Source organism: Myxine glutinosa, chromosome 13, assembly GCF_964187855.1.
Source record: "Myxine glutinosa chromosome 13, kmMyxGlut1.1, whole genome shotgun sequence".
Lineage (NCBI taxonomy): Eukaryota > Metazoa > Chordata > Myxini > Myxiniformes > Myxinidae > Myxine > Myxine glutinosa.
Genome location: NC_136273.1, coordinates 27,764,748 through 27,790,362, shown reverse-complemented (window position 1 = coordinate 27,790,362; position 25,615 = coordinate 27,764,748). Strand labels below are relative to the sequence as shown.

General features: G+C 45.0%; 1 protein-coding gene across 4 annotated transcripts in view; it reads left to right on the top strand.

The window, feature by feature from the left end:
• The window catches only part of LOC144888235 (ras-specific guanine nucleotide-releasing factor RalGPS1-like), a 71,891-nt gene that overhangs the window by 32,677 nt on the left and 13,599 nt on the right, over positions 1-25,615 (top strand). The window contains exons 2-10 of one of the 4 annotated variants that reach the window (XM_078767207.1): positions 246-352; positions 2,561-2,611; positions 2,767-2,853; positions 3,446-3,553; positions 11,685-11,735; positions 17,189-17,272; positions 17,530-17,619; positions 17,762-17,854; positions 18,899-19,025. In XM_078767207.1, the coding sequence (XP_078623333.1) occupies positions 2,794-2,853; positions 3,446-3,553; positions 11,685-11,735; positions 17,189-17,272; positions 17,530-17,619; positions 17,762-17,854; positions 18,899-19,025 (613 nt within the window). In that variant the 5' untranslated portion in view covers positions 246-352; positions 2,561-2,611; positions 2,767-2,793. Of the gene's footprint in view, positions 1-245; positions 353-2,560; positions 2,612-2,766; positions 2,854-3,445; positions 3,554-11,684; positions 11,736-17,188; positions 17,273-17,529; positions 17,620-17,761; positions 17,855-18,898; positions 19,442-25,615 lie in introns of those variants that run through there. The other 3 variants (XM_078767204.1, XM_078767206.1, XM_078767205.1) reach the window with 3 other exon arrangements.

Sequence of the window (25,615 nt, the reverse complement as noted above, 5' to 3'; positions counted from 1 at the left end):
ATTTTCATTCCATGACGTCATCGACTACAGGCAATGTTTACAGCACTGTTCTCTTGCATTCCCTTCACTCCTGCCCCCTCCCTTATTGAACGTTTGATTTAACTTTGTTCCGAGGACTTTTTCATTTCATCGAGTGAAAGAATGTACAGTGTGCTTTGTTTTGAGTTAAACACTCCCGATGGTCACTTGACCCCTTGCCCCCAAAAACGCAACATTTGTCAACTTGCAAACGCGTTGTGCTTTAGGCCGTAGCTAAAGACCCAAGAGGGAGGCCTGCACGTTGGAGTCGGCGGAGCGGTGATGCTTTGCAGAGGATTGGGCTGAGGGTTGCGTTCAACAGGTGAATCTCCAGGCAGGTATTTCGCCAACATGCACTCGAGCTGGCGGAAGCATGTTTTTGATTCGTCAAGTGCCTTGCAGTCCATTTGTTACTTGCCGGAAAAGACTCCGGCAAGTATGTTGATCTGTTCGTTTGTTACTTGCCGGAAAAGATTCCGGCAAGTATGTTGATCTGTTCGTTTGTTTGTCTGTCTGTTTGTCTGTCTGTCTGTCTTTGCAGCACTGCGTCTACACCGTTGCATGTAGAATCGCCAAACTTTGCACACATATTGGTCTTGCCCTGGAATAGACTGTGCCCAATTGATGACGTCATCGGTGACGTGGTTCGGCCGCCATCTTGGAAAAACCGAAAAACGTTGCACCTCTATATCTCCGAAAGTGCTGAATAGAAAAAATTGAGACATGGCTCATTGTAAAGAACTCTCCATGGGGAATAAAATATGTTAATGATGACGTCATCAGTCACGTGGTTCGGTCGCCATCTTGGAAAAACCGAAAAAATTTGCACCACTATATCTCCAAAAGTGCTGAATAGAAAAAATTGAGACATGGCTCATTGTAAAGAACTCTCCATGGGGAATAAAATATGTTAATGATGATGCCATTGGTCACGTGGCTCGGCCGCCATCTTGGAAAAACGGGAAAACTTTGCACCACTATATCTCCAAAAGTGCAGAATGGAAAAAATTGAGAGATGGCTCATTGTAAAGAACTCTCCATGGGGAATAAAATATGTTAATGATGACGTCATGTATCACGTAGTTCGGCCGCCATATTTGTTCTAAATGGCCGATAAAAAAGTACATGCCGGCAAGTCCTCGGTCTCTGACCGATTTTTCATCTGTCTGTCTGTTTGTCTGTCTGTTTGCAGCACTACGTCTACACCGTTGCACATAGAATCGCCAAACTTTGCACACGTATTTGTCTTGCCCTGGAATAGACTGCGCCCAATTGATGACGTCATCGGTTACGTGGTTCGGCCGCCATCTTGGAAAAACTTTGCACCTCCATATCTCCGAAAGTGCTGCACAGAAAAAATTGAGACATGGCTCATTGTAAAGAATTCTCCATGGGGAATAAAATACGTTAATGGTTGCGTCATCGGTCACGTGGTTCGGTCGCCATCTTGGAAAAACCGAAAAACTTTGCACCTCCATATCTCCGAAAGTCCTAAATATAAAAAATTGAGACATGGCTCATTGCAAAGAACTCTCCATGTCGAATAAAATATATTAATGATGACCTCATCAGTCACGTGGTTCGGCCGCCATCTTGGTAAAACCGAAAAACCTTGCACCTCTATATCTCCAAAAGTGCTAAATAGAAAAAATTGAGACATGGCTCATTGTGAAGAACTCTCCATGGGGAATAAAATTGGTTAATGATGATGTCATCGGTCACGTGGTTCGGCCGCCATCTTGAAAAAATTAGCACCTCCATATCTCCAAAAGTGCTGAATAGGAAAAATTGAGACACGGCTCATTGTAAAGAACTCTCCATGGGGAATAAAATATGTTAATGATGACGTCATCGGTCACGTGGTTCGGCCGCCATATTTGTCCTAAATGGCCGATAAAAAGTAAATTCCGGCAAGTCCTCGGTCTCTGACCGATTTTTCATTTGTTTGTTTGTTTGTTTGTATTAATGGCACTGCAGGGTTTAAACACCATCTTGCTGTTCTCCCTCCTTGTTGTTTTTTTTGGTGTTTTAGTTTTCACTTGCGGACCAGCATTTGATTGGTAAAATAAAGGTCAACGGTTAAGGGGTCGGCTCAGGTGTTCTAATTTGAAGCTTTCTGGACACCTTGGGAGGAGGTTTCAGGGGCACCCCATGCGAAGCGCAGACGAATCGATACCTATGGCATCGTCATATGGCAATGCATGATGGTGAAGTTACCACTTCGGATGCAAAACCTAACTGGATTCACAGTATTGAAAAAAACCCCTTTATGTTGAGAAATGATAGCAATTCCAAAAAGGAAGAGGAAAAGGGATCTTTGGAATAACTCGCTGCCCCTAAATGGTAAAGAGCATGGTGAATCCCTGTGCTATGGAGAGAACGATCCGGTCCAACACAAATGCATGAAAGTTCCAAGGAAACAGTTCTTATCTTGTGTTTAGGGCTCGACTGTTTAAACGTGGCCGTGTTTGAGTGTGTTTGCTGTTGTTGAACCTTGCACGTGGTGCTTTTAATCTCGAACATTCCATTTTTGGTTTTGCAGGTTTCTGAATGTTTGAAACAGAACTTGAGAATCTGTTCGTCTGAAGTGATGGTGAGATTTTTTCTTTTTTTCTTTTTTAAACTCCTCCTCCCTCTCCCCCCACCTCCTCTCACAATGATGTTATAGTCGAACACAAGCTGCCCACAATAATCATGCCCCTCTGTCTGGCTCTGGTCATTCTCACGTCCATGCGTGATCTGGTCCAGGTGGTGTGGGGTCACCTCCGATGAGGAATGGCCTCTTCAACCTCCCCGATGCCATCCATCGTGTCGCCATGCCTGCCCATGTCCGAGGTGAGTGGTTTATGGTTCAGCACCAATTGGTTCACCATTCAGACGATGAATGGTTCAGCACCAATTGACATGTGTAGGAGGAAAGCTGGGTTTTCTATGCGGTACGTGCTTTCTGGGGAAGCTTTTTGGCTTCAGCTCAAAAATACATGCATTGGCGTTCCAGCGTGTCACGATACATGATTTAGTGACTCTTATGCTTGGCTTACAAGGCCCATAGTTGTTAAAAAGCAGACCATCTTAGTGCTGTCTCCGTCTCCCCCGTTGTCATACAAATTTACCTTGCGCACGATTTTCATGTCGTTTATGAATTGTATGGGTGATTGATGTTGCTGTTCCTGAAGTCCTTGGTGAGGGTGGAAATGGCACTTGATGAGGGAGAGTCTTGTAATTGCTCGAGTATGGAGATTGATTGGGGCGGTTGTTGCTGGCAGTGGTGGCGGCGATTACAGAAGCAAGTGATACATCAAGACGGCCTGACATGCATCTAAAGACCCTGTGGAGAGTCTGGCCTTGCAGTGTGCATCATTATTCTTTGAGTTGTGGCCATCTGTGCAGTGACGTAATGCATTTGGTGCTGTATGTGCTCGACCAGGCCTCCAGCAGCGTGGAGTCCTTAGGGGGGCAAGAGGCCTTGCAAGTGACAAAGAGCTACGATGCCGTGGTGTTCGACGTTTTGAAAGTTACACCTGAACATTTCGCCGTAAGTACTCGCCGATTGCAATTTCCATCTGCTTAGTTTGTGTGTTAATTGTTGTTGTTGTATGACGCACAATTCACTTTTTACAGTAACTGATTTTTGTCGTATATATAGTCGACCAATCGGCATTTGCCGTGTTTGGCGCATCGTAACGAAGCACCCCCCGCACTCACTTCCTGCAGTACATACGAGCGAATCACGAGCCATTTTGTATATTTAACTTTCACATTGAAGAGGCCAACTTTCACATTTGCTTCAAAAAGGGGACCAAAAAAAACAACAACAACCACGGTCCCCGAAAAAGGCCAACCCCCGCTTTGCGGGGAAAAATGGCCTCTAAATGTGGTTTAAAAATTTTTTTTTTATTGAAGAGTTATGGTGCCCAAACGTTCCCTTGGTAGTGCCGCACCATCGTCTCGTTCCTCCAAGGCAAAGAGGAAGCGTGTTGTGCTAACCATCGTGGGTATACTCGAGCTCGTAAAGTCTGCATGAGAATGGTGAAAGTACAACACCCATTGCTGAATCTCTTGGCATCGGCCTCCGGATTGTGTACAATGTGCAAAAAAGAAAAAAGAAAAAAACTGAACTGTGCAAGTTTTATGCCAATGGAGCTGCCAGGAAAAGCACAAGAGAACGTTTCTAGTTTAATAAAGTTCCATTTTTGTATGTACAGTATTTCAGTTCTTTTTCTATGACAATATCACAATGAAATACGAGAGTATTATTATTTGAGGACAGTAATTCCATTGCGAACATCAAGTACCTGCATGAGAGCCTAAGAACGGACTCGTGCGGAAAGTAGAGAGTGCGCTGCACTGCCTTGGTGCTTCACAGGTAGGAGCGATCATCGATCCGTGTACGTTGTTGTTCCAAAGGCACGTTAAGCCGGCTATCCTGTCAAGTATCCTGTGGAGCGTTTTCGAAAAGAGTAGGTCATTGTGTGCCAGTAACTTGGCCAATTTTTGATTTATTATCCTGGTTGAGGCCTGTTCCACCAGCAGCCTGCAAAGGAGCAGTGAGCTGCACATGAGTGAATGATCAGGGCCTGTACATGAGTGAATGATCAGGACCTGCACATGAGTGAATGATCAGGACCTACACATGAGTGAATGATCAGGGCCTGCACATGATTGAATGATCAGGGCCTGTACATGAATGAATGATCAGGACCTGCACATGAGTGAATGATCAGGACCTGCACATGAGTGAATGATCAGGACCTGCACATGAGCGAATGATCAGGACCTGCACATGAGCGAATGATCAGTACCTGCACATGAGTGAATGATCAGGACCTGCACATGAGTGAATGATCAGGACCTGCACATGAGTGAATGATCAGGACCTGCACATGAGTGAATGATCAGGACCTGCACATGAGTGAATGATCAGGACCTGCACATGAGTGAATGATCAGGACCTGCACATGAGTGAATGATCAGGACCTGCACATGAGTGACATTTCGTACCTGTTGTAGATGCCCTCTCATCCTCCCACCCCCATCCGTAGAGGGATTTGTGAATAAGACCATCATGATCATCATCTTAGCAGTTCGGCAGTGAAAAAGTGTGGGGGATGGATGGAATCGGCGCTTATTAAAGGGATAACGCTTGCGAGCGTCCATTGACATCCCAGGGTGTCTTTGGTTACGCTAAAATAACCTGGAGTCTTCCAGGGAGGAACATAACATTCCCTTTGCGATTTGTGCTCGATGGACATGTTGGGGCTCCCGTGCACCAATCGATTGCAGCACTTGAGGAGAAGCATATTATCGATCCAAATTGATCTTGTCTCCAGTCGAAATTATCAAGGTTGACTTTCTGTGAGCACACGTGATCGATCAGGTGGGCTTTGGGAAATGTAGCAACAAGGGAGAGAGTCGCAAAATGCCCTTGCTCACGACTTCTCTGCTGACCTTGCATGCTCGTGGTCTCTGACAAACAAGTTTGATTTACATTCACAGTCCCCCACGTCCCACCACCTCCCTCGTACCCCTCCCTCTCACAATGCCTTGAACATTGTGCGTGTCGAAAGAGGATTGTTTTTAGTCTTCACAACACACCATCCTTCACTTCAGCTGTATTCCGTCATTTTGGTCCATGGCTTCATGGGCCTTATCTGATGTTTGGTAAAATTTGAGGCCTTCCTGTTTTGGCAGTGATTTCAAACCACATGGCAACATATCTAGGCACCAAGTGGAGAGGCCTTATTAGGGGTGGGAGGGGGGGCTGTGGGGAGGGGGGGAGAGTGTGCAAGAAGCTTTTCAAATCCCGGTGGAATAGTCTGTCGTCGTAAAAATTATGATCCAAGCACAAGCAAACTGTTTGGTGTTTGTCTTATCGTGTGCATTGTGAAGTGCAAGCAATGAAAAATCCTTTAGCTCATAACTGAGTGTAAAATTAAATAAAAACAATCGAGTTTCTTTTTCGCATCGAATGATACGGACTCGGCCCATGATTCTGTCATCTGAACAAGAAACAGCAGGAATCACACCCAGCAGGTTACAGGTATATTTATGTATAGGTGTTGGGATTGGAAGAACCAGTAATGTTTTTTTTGTACGTTCGGGTAACAACAACACAGGCTTATGATGATCACATGGTACTGAGGGAGACCTGTGCTTTTTGCAGGCCCATCTATTTATTATGTCTGCAAATGTATGGCAGAGTGGTTTGGTCCTTTACCTCCTATATATGGTCCTATTTTCCTAAAAGAAAAGCGGGAGGGCCGACGGGAGTTGTGGGAGATATGTTGAAGGCAGCGGGAAGTTGGGGTGTGAAGAGAATGACAGAGATCTGTAATCTGGTGGTGAAAGAAGGTCGCATTCCAGTGGATTGGGAACTGAGTACCCTCGTCCCTCGATACGAGGGGAAAGGTGACCCTCTGGACTGTGGCTCGTATCGAGCGATAAAGTTATTGGAGCATGGAATGAAGGTATTGGAAAGGGTGTTGGAGAGGAGGATAAGGAAGAACGTGAAGATCGACGAAATGCAGTTTGGATTTATGCCAGGAAGAGGAACGACAGACGTGCTTTTTATTGCAAGGAAGTTGCAGGAGAAGTACACGGAGAAGAGGAAGAAGTTGTTTCTTGGGTTTGTTGATCTGGAGAAATTGTTCAATAGGTTTCCACGCAAAATAGTGACATGGGCATTGAGGAAGTTAGGAGTGGGGGAATGCTTGATCAGAGTAGTGATGACAATGTACGAGAGAGCATGCACAGCTGTAAGGACGAAGGATGGGAACAGTGGTGAGTTTGAGGTGAAGGTGGGAGTGCATCGGGTCGGTACTAAGTCCACTACTATTTATAGCTGTGATGGAGGTGCTGGCTCGGAACGTAAAGGAGACTTTACTGTGGGAGTTGTTGTATGCAGATGATCTGGTGTTGATTGCAGAAAGTATGGATGGACTGAATGAGAAGATCAACAAGTGGAAGGAATGTATGGAGGCGAAAGGTCTGAGGTGAATATCAGAAAGACAAAGGTGATGGCAAGTGGTAAAGCATGTGGTGAGGTGGAAATAACTGGGAAGTGGCCGTGTGCTGTGTGCAGCAAGGGTGTCGCAGTGAACTCCATTCAATGTACAATGTGCGCTGAGTGGGTTCATCAAAAATGTAGTGGTCTGAGAGGGTCATTAACCAGTGTGGCAGCTACATTCAAGTGTAAGGTGTGCACAGAGGGAGCTGCAGATGGAGGACATGTTGAGTTGGATCTTGGAGACAGTGGGAAGCTGGAAGGTGTGAAAACATTTTGCTACCTAGGAGACATGCTGAATGGAGAAGGTTGATCAGACTCTGCAACGGTTGCTCCAGTGAGATGTGCAAGGAAGAAGTTTCGGGAACTGAGTGGTGTGCTGACGAGGAGGGGAGTGTCGTTGAAGCTGAAGAGAAAGGTGTATGCTGCATGTGTGAGAAGTGTTATGATTTATGGGAGCGAGACATGGGTAATGAACGTAGAGCAGCAACGAAGGCTGGAAAGGGTGGAAATGCGAATGGTTCGGTGGATGTGTGGAGTATCGTTGAGAGAGAGGAAGACAAATGATGAATTGTGAAAGATGATGAGAATAGAGCCTGTGATGGATGCTTTGAAGAGAAACAGGTTGAGATGGTTTGGTCATGTGTTGAGGAAGGATGAAAGTGACTGGTTGAAAAGAGTGATGGAAATCAATGTAGAAGGAAGTAGAGGACAGGGAAGACTGAGAAAGACTTGGCTAAAGGTGGTGGAAGAAGAAATGCAGGCAAGGGGGTTATAACAAGGGGAGATGCAGAAAATAGGGCAAAATGTAGAAGATTGTCATGGGGCCCGCAAGGCTAACCCCCACTCTGGCAGGGAAAATGGCCTTAAAATGCCTGTTGTTGTTGTTGTTGTTGTTGTTGTTGTTGTTGTTGTTGTTGTTGTAGTACCTCCACCACCAAAGGTGGATGGAGGTTATCTTTTCACGCATGTCTGTTTGTTTGTTTGTGAGCGAGCAGGGTACCTCACAAACGTAGGGGCAAATTTGGTGGGCAGGTTGGGTATCCTGCAAGGAAGAATTGAATCGATTTTGGTGAAGATCTGGATCCGGATATGATTTTTATTTATTTAAATTTTTAGGGTGATTCTTCATACTTGAGAGATGGGGGCAAAAATGATGTATAGCATGATACTGTGAAACCTTGGCATTTGCGGATTCGACGTTTGTGAATCCCACATATTTGCGGTTCTTAAAATGTGACTTGCTTCAATATTCGGGTATTCGCATTTTTGTGGGCGCAAAAAACATCTCCTACCAGCCACATGCATAAAACAGTTCTATAACCGTCTTCCACCAACCACGCATAAAGCAGCTGTATGTGTGCATAAACCATCCCCCACAAACACTGGTAACACTACCCACCCCTCCTCCATTTATTTATACAGAACTCCTGCATTACTAGTCATATGCAGCGTGTCCTGCGTCTCATTCTTTCTTCTGTCTTGCTGCCTAAAACTGTTGTGATTCCTCACGCTCATGGATTTTTTTTTGCGCACATGTTTTGATCATGGGTCCTAAGCGTATGAGTATTGCAGGAGATGCCTGCTCCCCAAGAGGCAGTAAAAAGTGAATGAGCTTGAACCAGAAAGTGGAGCTGCTTGGCCAACCATCAAGAGATTAGAGTGTGGCCTCTGTGGGCAGACAATCTGACATGAACGAGTCGACTGTGTGCTAGAAAAAGAAAAACGAGAAGGTGATTTACGAAAGTGTCACGACTAGGACAGTACCCAGCATAACTGTGTTGTGCACCAAAGTGGTTACCCTGGTCAGGGATGTTAACATCAAAGCAGTGGAGAAGGCATTAAATGTGTGGGTAGTGGACAATGCCCAGAAAAATGTGCCTTTAGGCAAAGCGCATGTATGATCATCTGGCTGGCTGGGGTGGTGCTGTAAACACGAGTGACGTGGGTACGAGTGGCCCCAGTCCGTTCTAAGTTGGCAGGTGATGGTTTGACTGCTTCAAGAAATGTTACGGTCTGCACCATGTGAAGCTCACAGACGAGCATGCCTCAGCAGACCACGTGGCAGCTGAAACTTTCCCTGCTCCACTCGCTCAGCTCATAGAAGAAGACCTACCAGAGTAGGTCTTCAATGCAGTGAGTTTGGCCTGTTCTGGAAAGAGATGCCCACATGAACTTTAATTTGAAACTAGAGAGGACAGCATCAGGATTCAAGGCTGCAAAGGACAAGGTATCCCCTTTGCTGCACGACTCATCGGCACCCTCACCTGCATCACCTTTCAGTGCATGACTCATCAACACCCTCACTTGCGTCTTCTTCAGAGGAGGTCACTGGATTCTAACTCAATCGTCGTCGTATTCATCATCACATCAAAAGTTACGTCATATTCCAATAAAAATTGGAATCTGCACCTGTTGTTTTGGGGGTTTTTTTGTAAGCATTTTTAATGAAACTGCAATGATGGGCATTCGTGTTCGTAAGATTTTAAAAGTTTCCCTTATGAATGACGAACCGCCGGGAACCTATCCTCCTTTTTCCCATTGAAACAATACCCCAATATTCGAGGGTACAACATTTGCGGCATATACCAGGAACGTATCCCCCGCGAATGTCGGGGTCTTGCTGTATTTAAAAAAAAAAGTTGAAGATGGATTATGACAAAACTTGGTGGTTGACTTGGGTTGGTGACAAGAACAAGCTGATGAGATTTTAGTTCAGGTCCAGATCCAGATCCGGCCTTGAGTGGGATACAAAACGTCAACTATTCAGCCTGGTGGATACACAGTGCCTTCAGAAAGTATTCACTCCCCTTGACTTTTTCCACATTTTATTGTGTTACAGCCTGAATTTTAAATGGATTAAATTGGGATTTTTTTTATCATTGATCTACAAATAATACCCTATTAATGTAAAAGTGGAGTTTTTTTTTTGAGAATTGTTTTACAAAATAATTAAAAATAAGAACCTGAGATGTCTTGAGTCAATAAGTATTCAACCCCTTTGCCATGACAATCCAAATTGAGCTCAGGTGCATCCAATTTCCTTTGATAATCCTTGAGATGTATCTACAACGTGATTGGAGTTCACCTGTGGCCAATTAAATTGATTGAGCACGATATAGAAAGAAACACATCTTTATATATAAGGTCCCACAGTTGACAGTGCATGTCAGAGCAGAAACTCAACCAGGAAGTCCAAGGAACTGTCTGTGGAAGTCCGATATATAATTGTGAGGAGACATACATTTGGGGAAGGGTATAAAACTATTTCTAGAGTGTTGAAAGTTCCCAAGAGCACAGTGAGCTCCATCATTAGGAAATGGAAATAATATGGAACTACCCAGACTCTTCCTCGAGTTGGCCGTCCGACCAAACTGAGCACCCGGGCAAGAAGGAGCTTGGTCATGGAGGTGACCAAAAATCCAATGACCATTCTGACAGAACTACAGAGTTCCTTGGCTGAGATGGGAGAACCTACTGGAAGAACAACAACAGTCTCTGCAGCACTTCACAAATCTAGGCTTTATTGGAGAGTAGCCAGACGGAAGCCACCCCTGAGAAAAGGTACATGACAGCACACCTGGAGTTTGCAAAAAGGCACGTGAAAGACTCAGAGCATGAGGCAAAATATTCTGTGGTCTGATGAGACAAAAATTTAACTAGGCCAGAATGCAAAGCACTACATCTGGTGGAAACCAAGCACATCTCATCACCCATCTAACACCATCCCTACCTTGAAGCGTCGTCGTGGCAGCAACATGCTTTGGGGATGATTTTCAGTGGCAGTGAGTGGGAGACTTTTAAGGATAGAAGGAACAATGAATGGAGCCAAATACAGGCAAATGCTTGAGGAGAATCTGCGTGGAAGATTTACCTTCCAACAGAACAATGACCCCAAGCATACAGTCAAAGCAACACTGGAATGGTTTCAGAACAAGAATGTGAAAGTCCTTGAGTGGCCCAGCCAAATCACCTGAATCTTCAATTGAATCTTGAATCCCATTGAGAATCTGTGGAAAGACTTGAAGATTGCTGTTCACTGACGCTCCCCGTCCAACTTGACAGAGCTTGAGCAAATCTGCAAGGAAGAATGGGAGAAACTCCCCAAATCCAGATGTGCAAAGCTGATACAGACCTACCCAAGAAGACTCAAAGCTGTAATCACTGCCTAAGGCGCTTCTATGAAGTATTGAATACTTATGTAAATTTGATCTTTCTGTGCTTAATTTATAATTATTTGGTAAAAATTTCTACCAGCAAAATTCAACTTTGACATGATGGGGAATTATGTGTGGCTCAGTGACAAAAAATCTCAATTTAGTCTTTTTTAAAATTCAGACTAACACAACAAAATGTTGAATGTCAATGGGTGTGAATACTTTCTGAAGGCACTGACTGTATGCACTCTGCCGAGTGCCATTCTAGTTGTTTACTAGTCCCGCTGTGCACGTTTTGGGGAGTGTTGTATTAGGCCTTGCCAGATTTAGTGTTTGTTTTCTGCTAATTTTAAATGCTGTAAACCTTTTGCATTGAATTGTAATTGTTTTACGCTGTGCATTTTTTCTTTAGTTTACCTTTCATAACTCCACTCTTTGCACACGACTCCAAAACACCAAAATGTGAGCTCAGTCCGATTTTGTTTTTGTTGGATGTTGTTTTTCAGGGCCAGATTGCTCTACTTGATGCACCTGTTTTCAAAGCTATCCAACCAGAGGTGGGCAATGTCTTGCTTTTGTCCATCTTGATGTGGATATTTTGAAATTTCTGTTTATGTTGAGTGACTGACAGGCGTATGAACACACTTGTGCATTGTACATTACAAATATTCACTTAAAGTGCAATTGGTGACTATTTACCCCACCTTTTACATGACAAGTTATAAACGTGTTTGTAGGGGAAGCAGAGGGCTAAGTATAAAAGCTAAACGGCAAAGCCAAAATGAGTATAACTGCATCTGATAATTTGTACAAAACTTTCCTTCTCTGTACCCGAGTACAATAGTGGGGCGGCTTAGCCCAAATATTCAAAAGAATTGTGCATTTTGTGAAACAAGCACCAAATTTGGCACAAATGTACATTAATATGTTGCGAACATTTTCAGATATTGGGCCACTTGAAATTCCGTAATTTTTTTTTTCAAATTTTTTCAAATTTCGTAATTTCAAATTTTTCGGGTGACACCGTCACAATTTCGGTCTTCGAGGCCGGCCGATAGGCAAAGTGTGACCGGAAGGGACGAGGTTCTCCTGACCACGTGGCCCTCGATCTGGGAAGCGAGAGGCGTTCCATTAGTGGACGCGCCCCTCACGCCCGACTTTTGGGCGGCCCCGGCAGGCCGTTTGTTTTGACGTTCCGTGACAGGCCCCGCACCCCCACCTCCGGGCCGACCGGAAGCTTGTGCTGAGTACATCATACCTGAACAACTCAGTGAGGCAGAACACAGCAGTGCACACCAGGGTGACCCCTTCAGTGCATAAACCAATTAACCTGTCCACTGCAGGGCATATAGAAATGAAGTTATTTTCTGCATATAATAATAATATAAGTTCAGTTCTATATAACAATTTCTGTTATCACCACTACCACTACAACTACCACTACTACAAGCTTTGTCTGGAATTTTGTGGACTAACAGACAAACAGACATACAGACAAGCTGGGATCAAAACATTACCTCCTTCCACCATTGAGTGTAGAGGTAAACATCATGGAAATTATATCATGCCCTAGATTTAATTCATGCTTACCCGTGTATTTGCTTCACTGGTTCACAAGGTCTTTTGCATACATGTAATTCAGACTCTCGTCTTCATTGCTGACCACACAATGTTCGCAACATATTAATGTACATTTGTGCCAAATTTGGTGCTTGTATCACAAAATGCACAATTCTTTTGAATATTTGGGCTAAGCCGCCCCACTATATCGGCCGGCCTCGAAGACCGAAATTGTGACGGTGTCACCCGAAAAATTTGAAATTACGAAATTTGAAAAAATTTGAAAAAAAAAATTACGGAATTTCAAGTGGCCCAATATCTGAAAATGTTCGCAACATATTAATGTACATTTGTGCCAAATTTGGTGCTTGTATCACAAAATGCACAACAGGTTTGCTATGCTGCTACACTACAAGGATTTTGATTGTTTATAGACTGTGTTTCATATTATGGCTCAACCCACCGCTCCGTGGTCGGGTTGTTCACGCTGTTGCCAGGCCTTTTGTGCTAAAAACAAATGAAACGTCAAAATGTTCATCAGATTCACCACTCACCACTCAATTCAAAATGTTCACCACTGTAAAACACACAAAAGAGCAACATCTTTCCTTTCGGTGATAGTGTGGGGTAATTGGTTTCAGGTTAAAAGGGGCAGGTGAAAGAGAAGGGCAAGATGGGCGATATATATGGTTTCGGGATAGGTAAAATATACACCGATAGAAAACACTCGGGATGATGGGAACAGTTAGTTCTGACTGTTCTGCAAGTTACACTTTTATACAGATGTATATTTCTTCGTTTATCAATCATCTATACTGTATACTTTTCGCAAAGTGTTTGCTTGTGTGTTTCACAGCGACGCTCCAAGTCCTGCTTCCTCTTCCTCCAGTCCATAAGGACATGCTCTTTATAATAACAAGTGAATCCTCTTGGATTGCGCTGAGGTTCGGGCATGGAATTTCTAGGAGGAAGTATAATTTGTATGCAATGAAAGTACATGTAATATGGGATCGAGTAAGATCGAGTAAGCTTCACCAGTGCGCGTGCGCGAATTTACGTCACGTCGGCAGCGAGAAGGCGTTCCCCAACACGAACCAATCAGGAACTGCCACGCCCACTTATATGATCTCAGAATTCCTGTGACAGGAATTAGCGTTACACTGGCTGGAAGTCAATCGCTAAAGGCGCTTCCTCAGCGCCAATAAAAAACCGGAGGTTGGCGAGTAAATAATCGCCGTGGAGGAGTGGTTAAAGTCACTGACTCAAAGCTAGCGGATGCTGTTTGATCCCAGATAAAGCAAAAGTTCGAAATTTATCTTCTTAGTTGCGAAAAAGCTTTACTCATGTCCATGGCTCATGCCTCCCTTTTCAAAGAAGAAGCCTCTCCAGCATTGGTATCATGTGTCTCTCCATCCCTGCCATGGTGTTTCGCAAAGTTTCAAAAAAAAATTGTATTGGTAGTAGTTAATGTGGTTATAAAGTAATTAAATCCACTCAATTCACAATGTCCATCCATAGCCCATCCTGGTTTACAGGTGAAGAGACATAAACTGTCTTGCTCCTCTTGATTTTTAAACCGGATGTTATCTATGGGCTGAAAGAAAGTATGGCCTAGAGCCGCGGTCGGGAACCTATGGCTCGCGAGCCATATATGGCTCTTCCGGTGACGGCATATGGCTCCCAGACAATTTTGAGTTGAAAAAAAAAAAAAAAAAATCAGTTTGGAACTGATTTTAAAATACTTGTGATATTTCTTAATAATACTGTGTCATTTTAAAGTAAACAGAAATTAGTTTTGAAGATAAATTTCACGGGTCACGGGTCACCCGTGGGTCGGGTCGGGAACCAATGGCTCGCGAGCATGTCCGCGTCATTGTAAAGGTGAAGAAATCAATTTTATCAGATAGCCAACTAGTTTATCCGCTTCAACCCTTGTAACGGAAAAGATGGCGAAAAGAAAAAAAGACGATGATTACCGTGCATTCCAGGCTGCGTGGACAGAGGAATTTGCATTTGGTGAGAGAGCAGGATCTGCGGTATGTCTAATATGCAATGATAAAATTGCATCGATGAAACGGTCAAATATAAAGCGGCACTTCGATACACACCATGCTTCATTTGCATCGAAATATCCAGCGGGGGACAGCAGGAAAAGGGCATGCGAGGAGCTACAGCGGAGAGTGCAGACGAGTCAGCAGCAACTACGTGTGTGGACCAAGCAAGGTGACGGGAATTCCGCTAGCTTTGTGGGTGCTTTGGCAATAGTAAGGAATGGAAAGCCATTCACAGATGGCGAGTATGCCAAAACATTCATGCTTGATGTGGCCAATGAACTGTTTGATGACTTCCCAAATAAAGACAAGATAATCAAACGAATAAAAGACATGCCCCTGTCAGCAAGAACTGTGCACGATCGTAGCATCATGATGGCAAATCAAGTCGAGGAAACACAAATTAAGGACATAAACGCCGGGACATACTTTTCTCTCGCGTTAGATGAGTCAACAGACGTTAGCCATCTATCTCAGTGCAGTATAATTGCCAGGTATGCTGCAGGTGACACACTGCGTGAGGAAAGCTTGGCTGTTTTGCCAATGAAAGGGACAACAAGAGGAGAGGATTTATTCACGTCTTTCATGGAGTTTGCTGAAGAAAAAAAACTACCGATGGATAAACTTATTTCTGTCTGTACTGATGGTGCATCCTGTATGTTGGGGAAGAACAAAGGATTTGTAGCGCTTCTCCGTGAACATGAAAAGAGAGCCATCCTAAGTTTTCATTGCATCCTGCACCAGGAGGCGCTTTGCGCTCAGACGTGTGGCCAGGAGCTTGGTGAGGTGATGTCGCTGGTCATTCGAGTGGTCAACTTTATTGTTGCCCGAGCTTTAAATGATCGCCAGTTTAAAGCTCTGTTAGAAGAAGTTGGGAATCATTATCCCGGTCTGCTTTTACACAGCAACGTGCGTTGGTTGTCAAGGGGGAAGGTGCTCAGCCGTTTTGCAGCTTGCCTGAGTGAAATCCGGACTTTTCTTGAAATGAAAGGCGTCAAGCATCCTGAGCTAGACAACACTGACTGGCTCCTGCAGTTTCACTATCTCGTGGACATAACTGGCCATCTGAACCAGCTCAATGTGAAAATGCAAGGTATTGGAAATACAATCTCATCCCTTCAACAAGCAGTGTTTGCATTTGAAAGCAAGCTGGAAGTCTTTCTCAGGGACATTGAAACAGGTCGTCTTCTGCACTTTGAAAGACTGCAACAATTTAGAGATGCATGCTTAGCAAGTGACTCCACTCAACATCTGGATCTTCAGCAGCTAGCTGGCTTTACGTCCAATCTCCTGCAGTCATTGAAAGCACGTTTTGGAGAATTTCGTGCACGCACTGGTCTTTTCAAGTTCATCACTCATCCACATGAGTGTGCAGTGGACAAAATCGACCTGACATGCATCCCCGGGGTCTATATCGGAGACTTTGAGCTGGAAGTTGCTGACCTGAAGGCATCAGACATGTGGATGAGTAAGTTCAAGTCACTTAATGGAGAGTTGGAAAGTCTTGCGCGACAGCGAGCAGAGCTGGCGAGGGAACACAAGTGGACAGAAATGAAAAATCTTCAACCTGAAGACCAGCTGATTCTTAAAACTTGGAACGAGCTTCCTGTGACATACCACACAATGCAGCGTGTGAGTATTGCCGTATTGACCATGTTTGGCTCTACATATGCATGTGAGCAGTCATTCTCGCATATGAGGAACATTAAGACCAACCTACGCTCACGTTTAACTGATGGAAGCCTCAACGCCTGCATGAAGCTCAACCTCACCACGTATGAACCAGACTACAAGGCCATCAGCAAAACCATGCAGCACCAGAAGTCGCATTAAAAGTAAGACATATTTAATTTATTATACGTTAAAAATACTATATGGCTCTCAATGAAATATATTTAGAAATATTTGGCTTTTATGGCTCTCCCAGTCAAAAAGGTTCCTGACCCCTGGCCTAGAGGTACGCAAACTCGCTCATAACCTGTCTGGCCTGGGTTTGAATCCCAGCTCAGCTATACACTGCCATCCCAGTGTTTCCCAGATAGGGTAATTCATCATTTGTGTGCCTTCCCTCGGATGGACGTTAAACGGGGTGTCACATCTGCCAACCTGAGTTGGTGGACATTAAATATCCAACGGTGAAGGGAAGGCGAGCTATCACCGGCACACCGAACTACTGCTGGGGAGGCAATGGCAAACCACCCAGTATAACCCTTGCCAAGAAACTGCTTAGGCAGTGCTGAACCTTCGGGCAGAACACCAGAATACGAATACGTTAGCCATGTCTCATCACCAATCGTTTTATTTTGCACAAAACCTGTGACGTTTTGATGCTTGTTTTTTTTTTTTTAACTCGTTTCCGACTCTGGGTTTGCCCCAAACTCTCTGCCCTCGGTTTACAGGAACTTGCGAGCTGTGGTTGGAACAAGAAGGAAAAACACAATCTTGCACCAAATGTTGTGGCGTTCACACGTCGTTTCAACCAGGTGCCTCATGCTTCGCTCGGGGCACACCTATTTTCACCTGTGTGGACATATTGCTTGTCAAAGATTATTACTTACTTTATTCCTTACTTCCTTACTCCTCTCCTTATTTTATTTATTCCTTACTCCTCTCCCACCCCCCTCTGTAATTTTAGTATCACAGAAGTGTTCCTAAATTGGTCGACATGTAATCTTCAACTTCCCTACTCCTCCTACCCCTCCCCTCGATTCTACCACAATTTTCTTCTGTTGATGCGCAGGTCAGTTTTTGGGTGGTGCAGGAGATACTCAATGCTCGGACACTGAAGATTCGCGCTGAAATTCTCAGCCATTTTATCAAGATCGCCAAAGTATGTGCCTGTTACGAGCAAGGGTCTTTCTGAATTCCAGTCTGACTCCTTCTCACCTGTTGCATCACCTCCCTACTTGTTTATGACACAGTTAAACTTTTGTGGAGTTGTTGGGACAACAATTTTTCTGTTGCCGTCGCAGAAACTGCATGAGATCAATGACTTCCATGCTTCGGTGGCTGTGCTGTCGGCCCTGCAAAGCGTCCCGATCTTCCGACTTTCCAGGACCTGGGGAGTAAGTGATGGTCTTATTTTGAAAGGCCCCGTTGGACTCCCCGATTTGGTCTCATCCGTGTGTTCGTGCGTCCACAACCATATCTCGGAGATGTATGGACCAATTTTGTTAATTCTTGGTAAAAAGACAATACATGACAGTATACATATGAACATCATTTTGTTACACGATGCGATCAAAGATGGCCGACTGGTGGCCAATTTAGTTGTAAAAAAACCCGATGTTGAACCCGTCCTCAACCATTTCTCGGACATGCATTAGCCGATGTTGTTCAAACTTGGCACCCAGATAATGAATTATGGCTTACATAATGCACGTCATTTATTTTCGAGATCAGAACCAAGATGGCTGACTGGTGGCCATTTTATTACTTAAATGTGTCTCCAACAATTTCTCGGACATGCATGGTCTGATTTTGTCCAAACTTGGCACAAGCACAGTTCATGACAGCATACACGTGCTCCTCACTTTATTTTGAGATCTGATCAAAGATGGCCGACTGGTAGCGACTGGCAGCCATTTTATGTGTAAAAACCCTGATATTGACAACGTCCTCCACCATTTCTCGGACATGCATTTACCGATCTTGTCCAAATTTGGCACAAAGATAATGAATGAGGGGTTACATATGCACGTCATTTTTTTTTCCGAGAGCAGATCAAAGATGGCCGACTGGTGGCCATTTTGTTACTTAAACGTGGCCCCATCCATTTCTCGGACATGCATGCACCGATTTTCTTCCAACTTGACACAAAGACAATACATGAGTATATATGTGCTGATATTTTGTTTTGTCACCCAACCAAAGATGGCCGACTGACAGTCTTTAACTCCGTACAGCAAAATTACTAAAACTACAGCAGAGACTGTGACATTTTATGTCTTTTTCTTCTTATTTATTTATTTTGGACACTTTTTAACCCCAGTGTTTGGCCTGTAACCTTGTGAATTTTATTTTTGGGATGTCTTGTTCTTTTCTGTGATGTTTCATTTGTAGTCTTGCTAATTAATTGGAGCTTCTCTTCCATATACCGACCCTTCCAGCTACTCAGCCGTAAGGACCGGGCATCCTATGAAAAGATGGATTACATAATGTCCAAGGAGAACAACTACAAGCACATGCGTGATGACCTGACAAGTCTGCGTCGAACCCCGTGTATACCTTATCTAGGTGAGATGCACATTGCGATTCTGTTTGCCATGTTCGATCGAGTTCCAAATGAACCCTCATCATCATTACCTCCACCACCGAAGGTGGATAGGAGGTTATGTTTAAACCCCTGTCTGTTTGTTTGGCTGAGGATGGATTCGGACGAAATTTAGTGGAGAGGTTGGGTATGTGACACGGACGAAATTATTAGATTTTGGTGGAGATCCGAATCCAGGTCCTGCCTGAGTGGGATATAAAATGTAAACTGGTCAGCCTGACAGAGGTATGCTCTCTTCCGAGTGCTGTTCTAATTATGATAGTTTTGTTTTTTTATGCAAAGTTGATTGCGTGCCTTTTGGTGGTTGTATCTTGGGGATGGGAACCATGGGGACCGAGGTCTTGCATTAAAAGTACTCCTGACGAGTTATGTAAAAAGTTACTGGTCATCTCGTTGGACAGGCATTTTGAAAATCCGAGATCTATCGCTAAACCTCGCTGGCCTTTGACCTTTGTCAATGGCAGCAGCGACCAGTATGAAGCCCGGCAGTTTGTCCACAAATCTGATTTCATCCCACGTGTGATGCATGTCTGATAGTGCAGATTCCTGAATGTGACAAAAGGTATACCTTTTGAACATCCGACCAAAGGTATGCTGTCAAAATACCAACCTGTACTTCTTGCTTATTTGGTGCGACTTAATTTCAAAGGGAACTCTTAAAATCCTGTCTTTGGTTATCGGAGTACGTACAATGAATGTCCTGGTGACCCTCTTGGGATACTTGTTATCCACTTTGCGGAGGCCCCAGGAGCAGTGGTTCATTGTTGTTATCGATGATTCTCTTCTCTTTATGGAAAAATATTAATAATTTATTTATCTATTTAATTTTTCTCTCAGGTGAGCTATCCAATGAGTTGTAGGCCAAGGAAGCAGCTACCGCATTGGATGTCTGAATCGTGATGCACTCTAACTGCTGCAATTTGTAATTGATCAGTATTCCTCGGTGAGTTAAGCTTGCACATCCCATAATGACGAGGTCTCATTTAGGGTTGGAGTCAGATCGATGGATCCTTAGAAATAATCTAAACATAGATCTTTAGAAACGTGGTAAAATAGCACTCTGAAAAAAGTACAACATCCTTTAGTCAAATGTCAGTTCTTTCTGGCTGGTTCATGTAAGGGCCAACAACATTCCCCAGCCTACAACCCAAGAAGGTGGGAATGATTGGTGCGTTTAACAAGAGGTGGAGGTCATGAGGTTTGTGTTCTGTTCTACACAATGATTGACGTTTGTGGTAATTTCGGGTTTTTATCCCACCTGGAACGAAGTACAGGGGAGCTCATGCGATGGTGCGTCGTCCGTCTGTCCGTCCGTAAGAGAGAGAGAGACTTGAAACTTCTTCTCCGAAACCACTGATGGGATTGCAACCAAATTTGGCACAAATGATATTTGTTGTGTTGTGACTAAAGTTTGTTCCCGGCATTGAAGACGTCGAGGTTTAAGGGGGTCTACCGGGGGTCAAAGTGGATCTAGGTTTGACCCCCCAAAATAGGAATTTGCTTTTTCCTCGGAAACTACAAACACTATTTCGATGAAACTTTACCACAACGTTCATCACCCGTGATGCACCAACGTTTGTTCACGGCATTGGAAAATTGGGGTCTGAGGAGGTACATGGGGTGGGAGCGTGGCGTTGGGGTTGTCCACCAAAATAGGTATTTTTTTTGTTTGTTTAAGGTCTTATGATTATGTTAGTATGATTCTCCATGCTGCCCTGTCTTCTAGCAAGCATTGAAATTGGTTGAAAATACCTTTAGTCAGTGCAGTATACTGTTTATCTACCAGGTGAGCACCGGGGGTATTGCCCCTATGTTTATTTTCTTTCTCTTTCTGTCTCTCTTTGTCTCTGTCTTTGTCTTTGTTTCTCTTTCTGTCTTTCTTTCGCTCTCTTCTCGCTCTCTCTCTCTCTCTCTCTCTCTCTCTTCCCCCTCTCTCTTCCCCTCTCTCTCACTCACTCTGTCTCTCACTCACTCTGTCTCTCACTCACTCTGTCTCTCACTCACTCTGTCTCTCACTCACTCTGTCTCTCACTCACTCTGTCTCTCACTCACTCTGTCTCTCACTCACTCTGTCTCTCACTCACTCTGTCTCTCACTCACTCTGTCTCTCACTCACTCTGTCTCTCACTCACTCTGTCTCTCACTCACTCTGTCTCTCACTCACTCTGTCTCTCACTCACTCTGTCTCTCACTCACTCTGTCTCTCACACTCTCTCTCACACTCTCTCTCACTCTCTCTCACTCTCTCTCACTCTCTCTCACTCTCTCTCACTCTCTCACTCTCTCACTCTCTCTCACTCTCTCTCACTCTCTCACTCTCTCTCACTCTCTCACTCTCTCTCACTCTCTCTCACTCTCTCTCACTCTCTCTCACTCTCTCACTCTCTCACTCTCTCTCACTCTCTCACTCTCTCACTCTCTCTCACTCTCTCACTCTCTCACTCTCTCTCACTCTCTCTCTCACTCTCTCTCTCACTCTCTCACTCTCTCACTCTCTCACTCTCTCACTCTGTCTCTCACTCTCTCACTCTCTCACTCTGTCTCTCACTCTGTCTCTCACTCTCTCACTCTCTCACTCTGTCTCTCACTCTGTCTCTCACTCTCTCACTCTCTCACTCTGTCTCTCACTCTCTCACTCTGTCTCTCACTCTCTCACTCTCTCACTCTCTCACTCTCTCACTCTGTCTCTCACTCTCTCACTCTGTCTCTCACTCTCTCACTCTGTCTCTCACTCTCTCACTCTGTCTCTCACTCTCTCACTCACTCTGTCTCTCACTCTCTCACTCACTCTCTCACTCTCTCACTCTCTCACTCTCTCACTCTCTCACTCTGTCTCTCACTCTCTCACTCTCTCACTCTGTCTCTCACTCTCTCACTCTCTCACTCTGTCTCTCACTCTGTCTCTCACTCTCTCACTCTGTCTCTCACTCTCTCACTCTGTCTCTCACTCTCTCACTCTCTCACTCTGTCTCTCACTCTCTCACTCTGTCTCTCACTCTCTCACTCTGTCTCTCACTCTCTCACTCTGTCTCTCACTCTCTCTCTCACTCTCTCACTCTCTCTCACTCTCTCTCACTCTCTCACTCTCTCTCACTCTCTCACTCTCTCTCACTCTCTCACTCTCTCACTCTCTCACTCTCTCACTCTGTCTCTCACTCTCTCACTCTCTCACTCTCTCACTCTCTCACTCTGTCTCTCACTCTCTCACTCTCTCACTCTCTCACTCTGTCTCTCACTCTCTCACTCTCTCACTCTGTCTCTCACTCTGTCTCTCACTCTGTCTCTCACTCTCTCACTCTGTCTCTCACTCTCTCACTCTGTCTCTCACTCTCTCACTCTGTCTCTCACTCTCTCACTCTGTCTCTCACTCTCTCACTCTGTCTCTCACTCTCTCACTCTCTCACTCTGTCTCTCACTCTCTCACTCTCTCACTCTCTCACTCTGTCTCTCACTCTCTCACTCTCTCACTCTGTCTCTCACTCTGTCTCTCACTCTGTCTCTCACTCTCTCACTCTGTCTCTCACTCTCTCACTCTGTCTCTCACTCTCTCACTCTGTCTCTCACTCTCTCACTCTGTCTCTCACTCTCTCACTCTGTCTCTCACTCTCTCACTCTCTCACTCTGTCTCTCACTCTCTCACTCTGTTTCTCACTCTCTCACTCTGTCTCTCACTCTCTCACTCACTCTCTCACTCTCTCACTCTCTCACTCTCTCACTCTCTCACTCTCTCACTCTGTCTCTCACTCTCTCACTCTCACTCTGTCTCTCACTCTGTCTCTCACTCTGTCTCTCACTCTGTCTCTCACTCTGTCTCTCACTCTGTCTCTCACTCTGTCTCTCACTCTCTCACTCTGTCTCTCACTCTCTCACTCTGTCTCTCACTCTCTCACTCTGTCTCTCACTCTCTCACTCTGTCTCTCACTCTCTCACTCTGTCTCTCACTCTCTCACTCACTCTGTCTCTCACTCTCTCTCACTCACTCTCTCTCACTCTCTCACTCTCTCTCACTCTCTCACTCTCTCACTCTCTCACTCTCTCACTCACTCTCTCACTCTGTCTCTCACTCTCTCACTCTCTCACTCTGTCTCTCACTCTCTCACTCTCTCACTCTGTCTCTCACTCTCTCACTCTCTCACTCTCTCACTCTCTCACTCTCTCACTCTCTCACTCTGTCTCTCACTCTCTCACTCTCTCACTCTGTCTCTCACTCTCTCACTCTCTCACTCTCTCACTCTCTCACTCTCTCACTCTGTCTCTCACTCTCTCACTCTCTCACTCTGTCTCTCACTCTCTCACTCACTCTGTCTCTCACTCTCTCTCACTCTGTCTCTCACTCTCTCACTCTCTCTCACTCTCTCTCACTCTCTCACTCTCTCACTCTGTCTCTCACTCTCTCACTCTCTCACTCTCTCACTCTCAGACTCTGTCTCTCACTCTCTCACTCTCTCACTCTCTCACTCTCTCACTCACTCTCTCACTCTGTCTCTCACTCTCTCACTCTCTCACTCTGTCTCTCACTCTCTCACTCTGTCTCTCACTCTCTCACTCACTCTGTCTCTCACTCTCTCACTCACTCTGTCTCTCACTCTCTCACTCACTCTGTCTCTCACTCTCTCACTCACTCTGTCTCTCACTCTCTCTCACTCACTCTGTCTCTCACTCTCTCTCACTCTCTCTCACTCTCTCACTCTCTCTCACTCTCTCTCACTCTCTCACTCTCTCTCACTCTCTCACTCTCTCACTCTCTCACTCTGTCTCTCACTCTCTCACTCTCTCACTCTCTCACTCTGTCTCTCACTCTCTCACTCTCTCACTCTCTTACTCTCTCACTCTCTCACTCTCTCACTCTCTCACTCTGTCTCTCACTCTCTCACTCTCTCACTCTCTCACTCTCTCACTCTGTCTCTCACTCTCTCACTCTCTCACTCTCTCACTCTCTCACTCTCTCACTCTGTCTCTCACTCTCTCACTCTCTCACTCTGTCTCTCACTCTCTCACTCTCTCACTCTCTCACTCTCTCACTCTGTCTCTCACTCTCTCACTCTCTCACTCTCTCACTCTCTCACTCTCTCACTCTGTCTCTCACTCTCTCACTCTCTCACTCTGTCTCTCACTCTCTCACTCACTCTGTCTCTCACTCTCTCACTCACTCTGTCTCTCTGTATCAAAGAGCTTATCTTTCATAGAATCCATTATACACTACATGACCAAAAGTATGCGGACACCCCTTCAAATTAGTGGATTCGGCTATTTCAGCCGCACCCATTGCTAACAGGTACATATAATCAAGCACACGGCTATGCAATCTCCATAGACGAACATTGGCAGTAGAATGGGCCAAACTGAAGAGCTCAGTGACTTTCAACGTGGCACCTTCATATGATGCCACCTTTCCAACAAATCAGTTCATCAAATTTCTGCCCTGCTAGTGCTGCCCCGGTCAACTGTAAGTGCTGTTATTGTGAAGTGGAAACGTCGAGGAGCAACAACAGCTCAGCCGCGAAGTGGTGGGCCATGCAAGCTCACAGAACGGGACCACCGAGTGCTGAACCGCATAGCACGTAAAAATCGTCTGTCCTCGGTTGCAACACTCACTACCGAGTTCCAAACTGCCTCTGGAAGCAACTTCAGCACAACAACTGTTCGTCAGGAGCTTCATGAAAGAGGTTTCCATGGCCAAGCAGCTGCACACAAGCCTAAGATCACCATGGGCAATGCCAAGCGTCGACTGGAGTGGTGTAAAGCTCACCGCCATTGGACTCTGGAGCAGTGTAAACGCGTTCTCTGGGGTGATGAATCACGCTTCACCATCTGGCAGTCCGATGGACGAATCTGGATTTGGCGGATGCCAGGAGAACACTACCTGCCCGAATGCATATTGCCAACTGTAAGGTTTGGTGGAGGAGGAATAATGGTCTGGGGCTGTTTTTCATTGTTCGGGCTTGGCCACTTAGTTCCAGTAAATGGAAATATTAACACTACAGCATACATTGACATTCTAGACGATTGTGTGCTTCCAACTTTGTGGCAACAGTTTAGGGAAAGCCCTTTCCTGTTTCAACATGACAATTCCCCCATGCACAAAGCAAGGTCCATACAGAAATGGTTTGTCGAATTCGATGTGGAAGAACTTGACTGGCCTGCACAGAGCCCTGACCTCAACCCCCATCAAACACCTTTGGGATGAATTGGAACGCTGACTGCGAGCCAGGCCTAATCGCCCAACATCAGTGCCCGACCTCACTAATGCTCTTGTGGCTGGATGGAAGCAAATCCCCGCAGCAATGTTCCAACATTTAGTGGAAACCCTTCCCAGAAGAGTGGAGGCTGTTATAGCAGCAAAGGGGGGACCAACTCCATATTAATGCCCATGATTTTGGAACGAGATGTGTGATGTTCGGGTGTACACATACTTTTGGTCATGTCGTGTATGACAGAATGATTTTCATGTAATTCTTCTGGTAGACAGAGAATAGTTGTCATGGACGTTTGTACATAATGGTTTTGTCGTGGTTTTTTTTTTGTTTGTTTGTTTTATTTCTTATTCTAAATC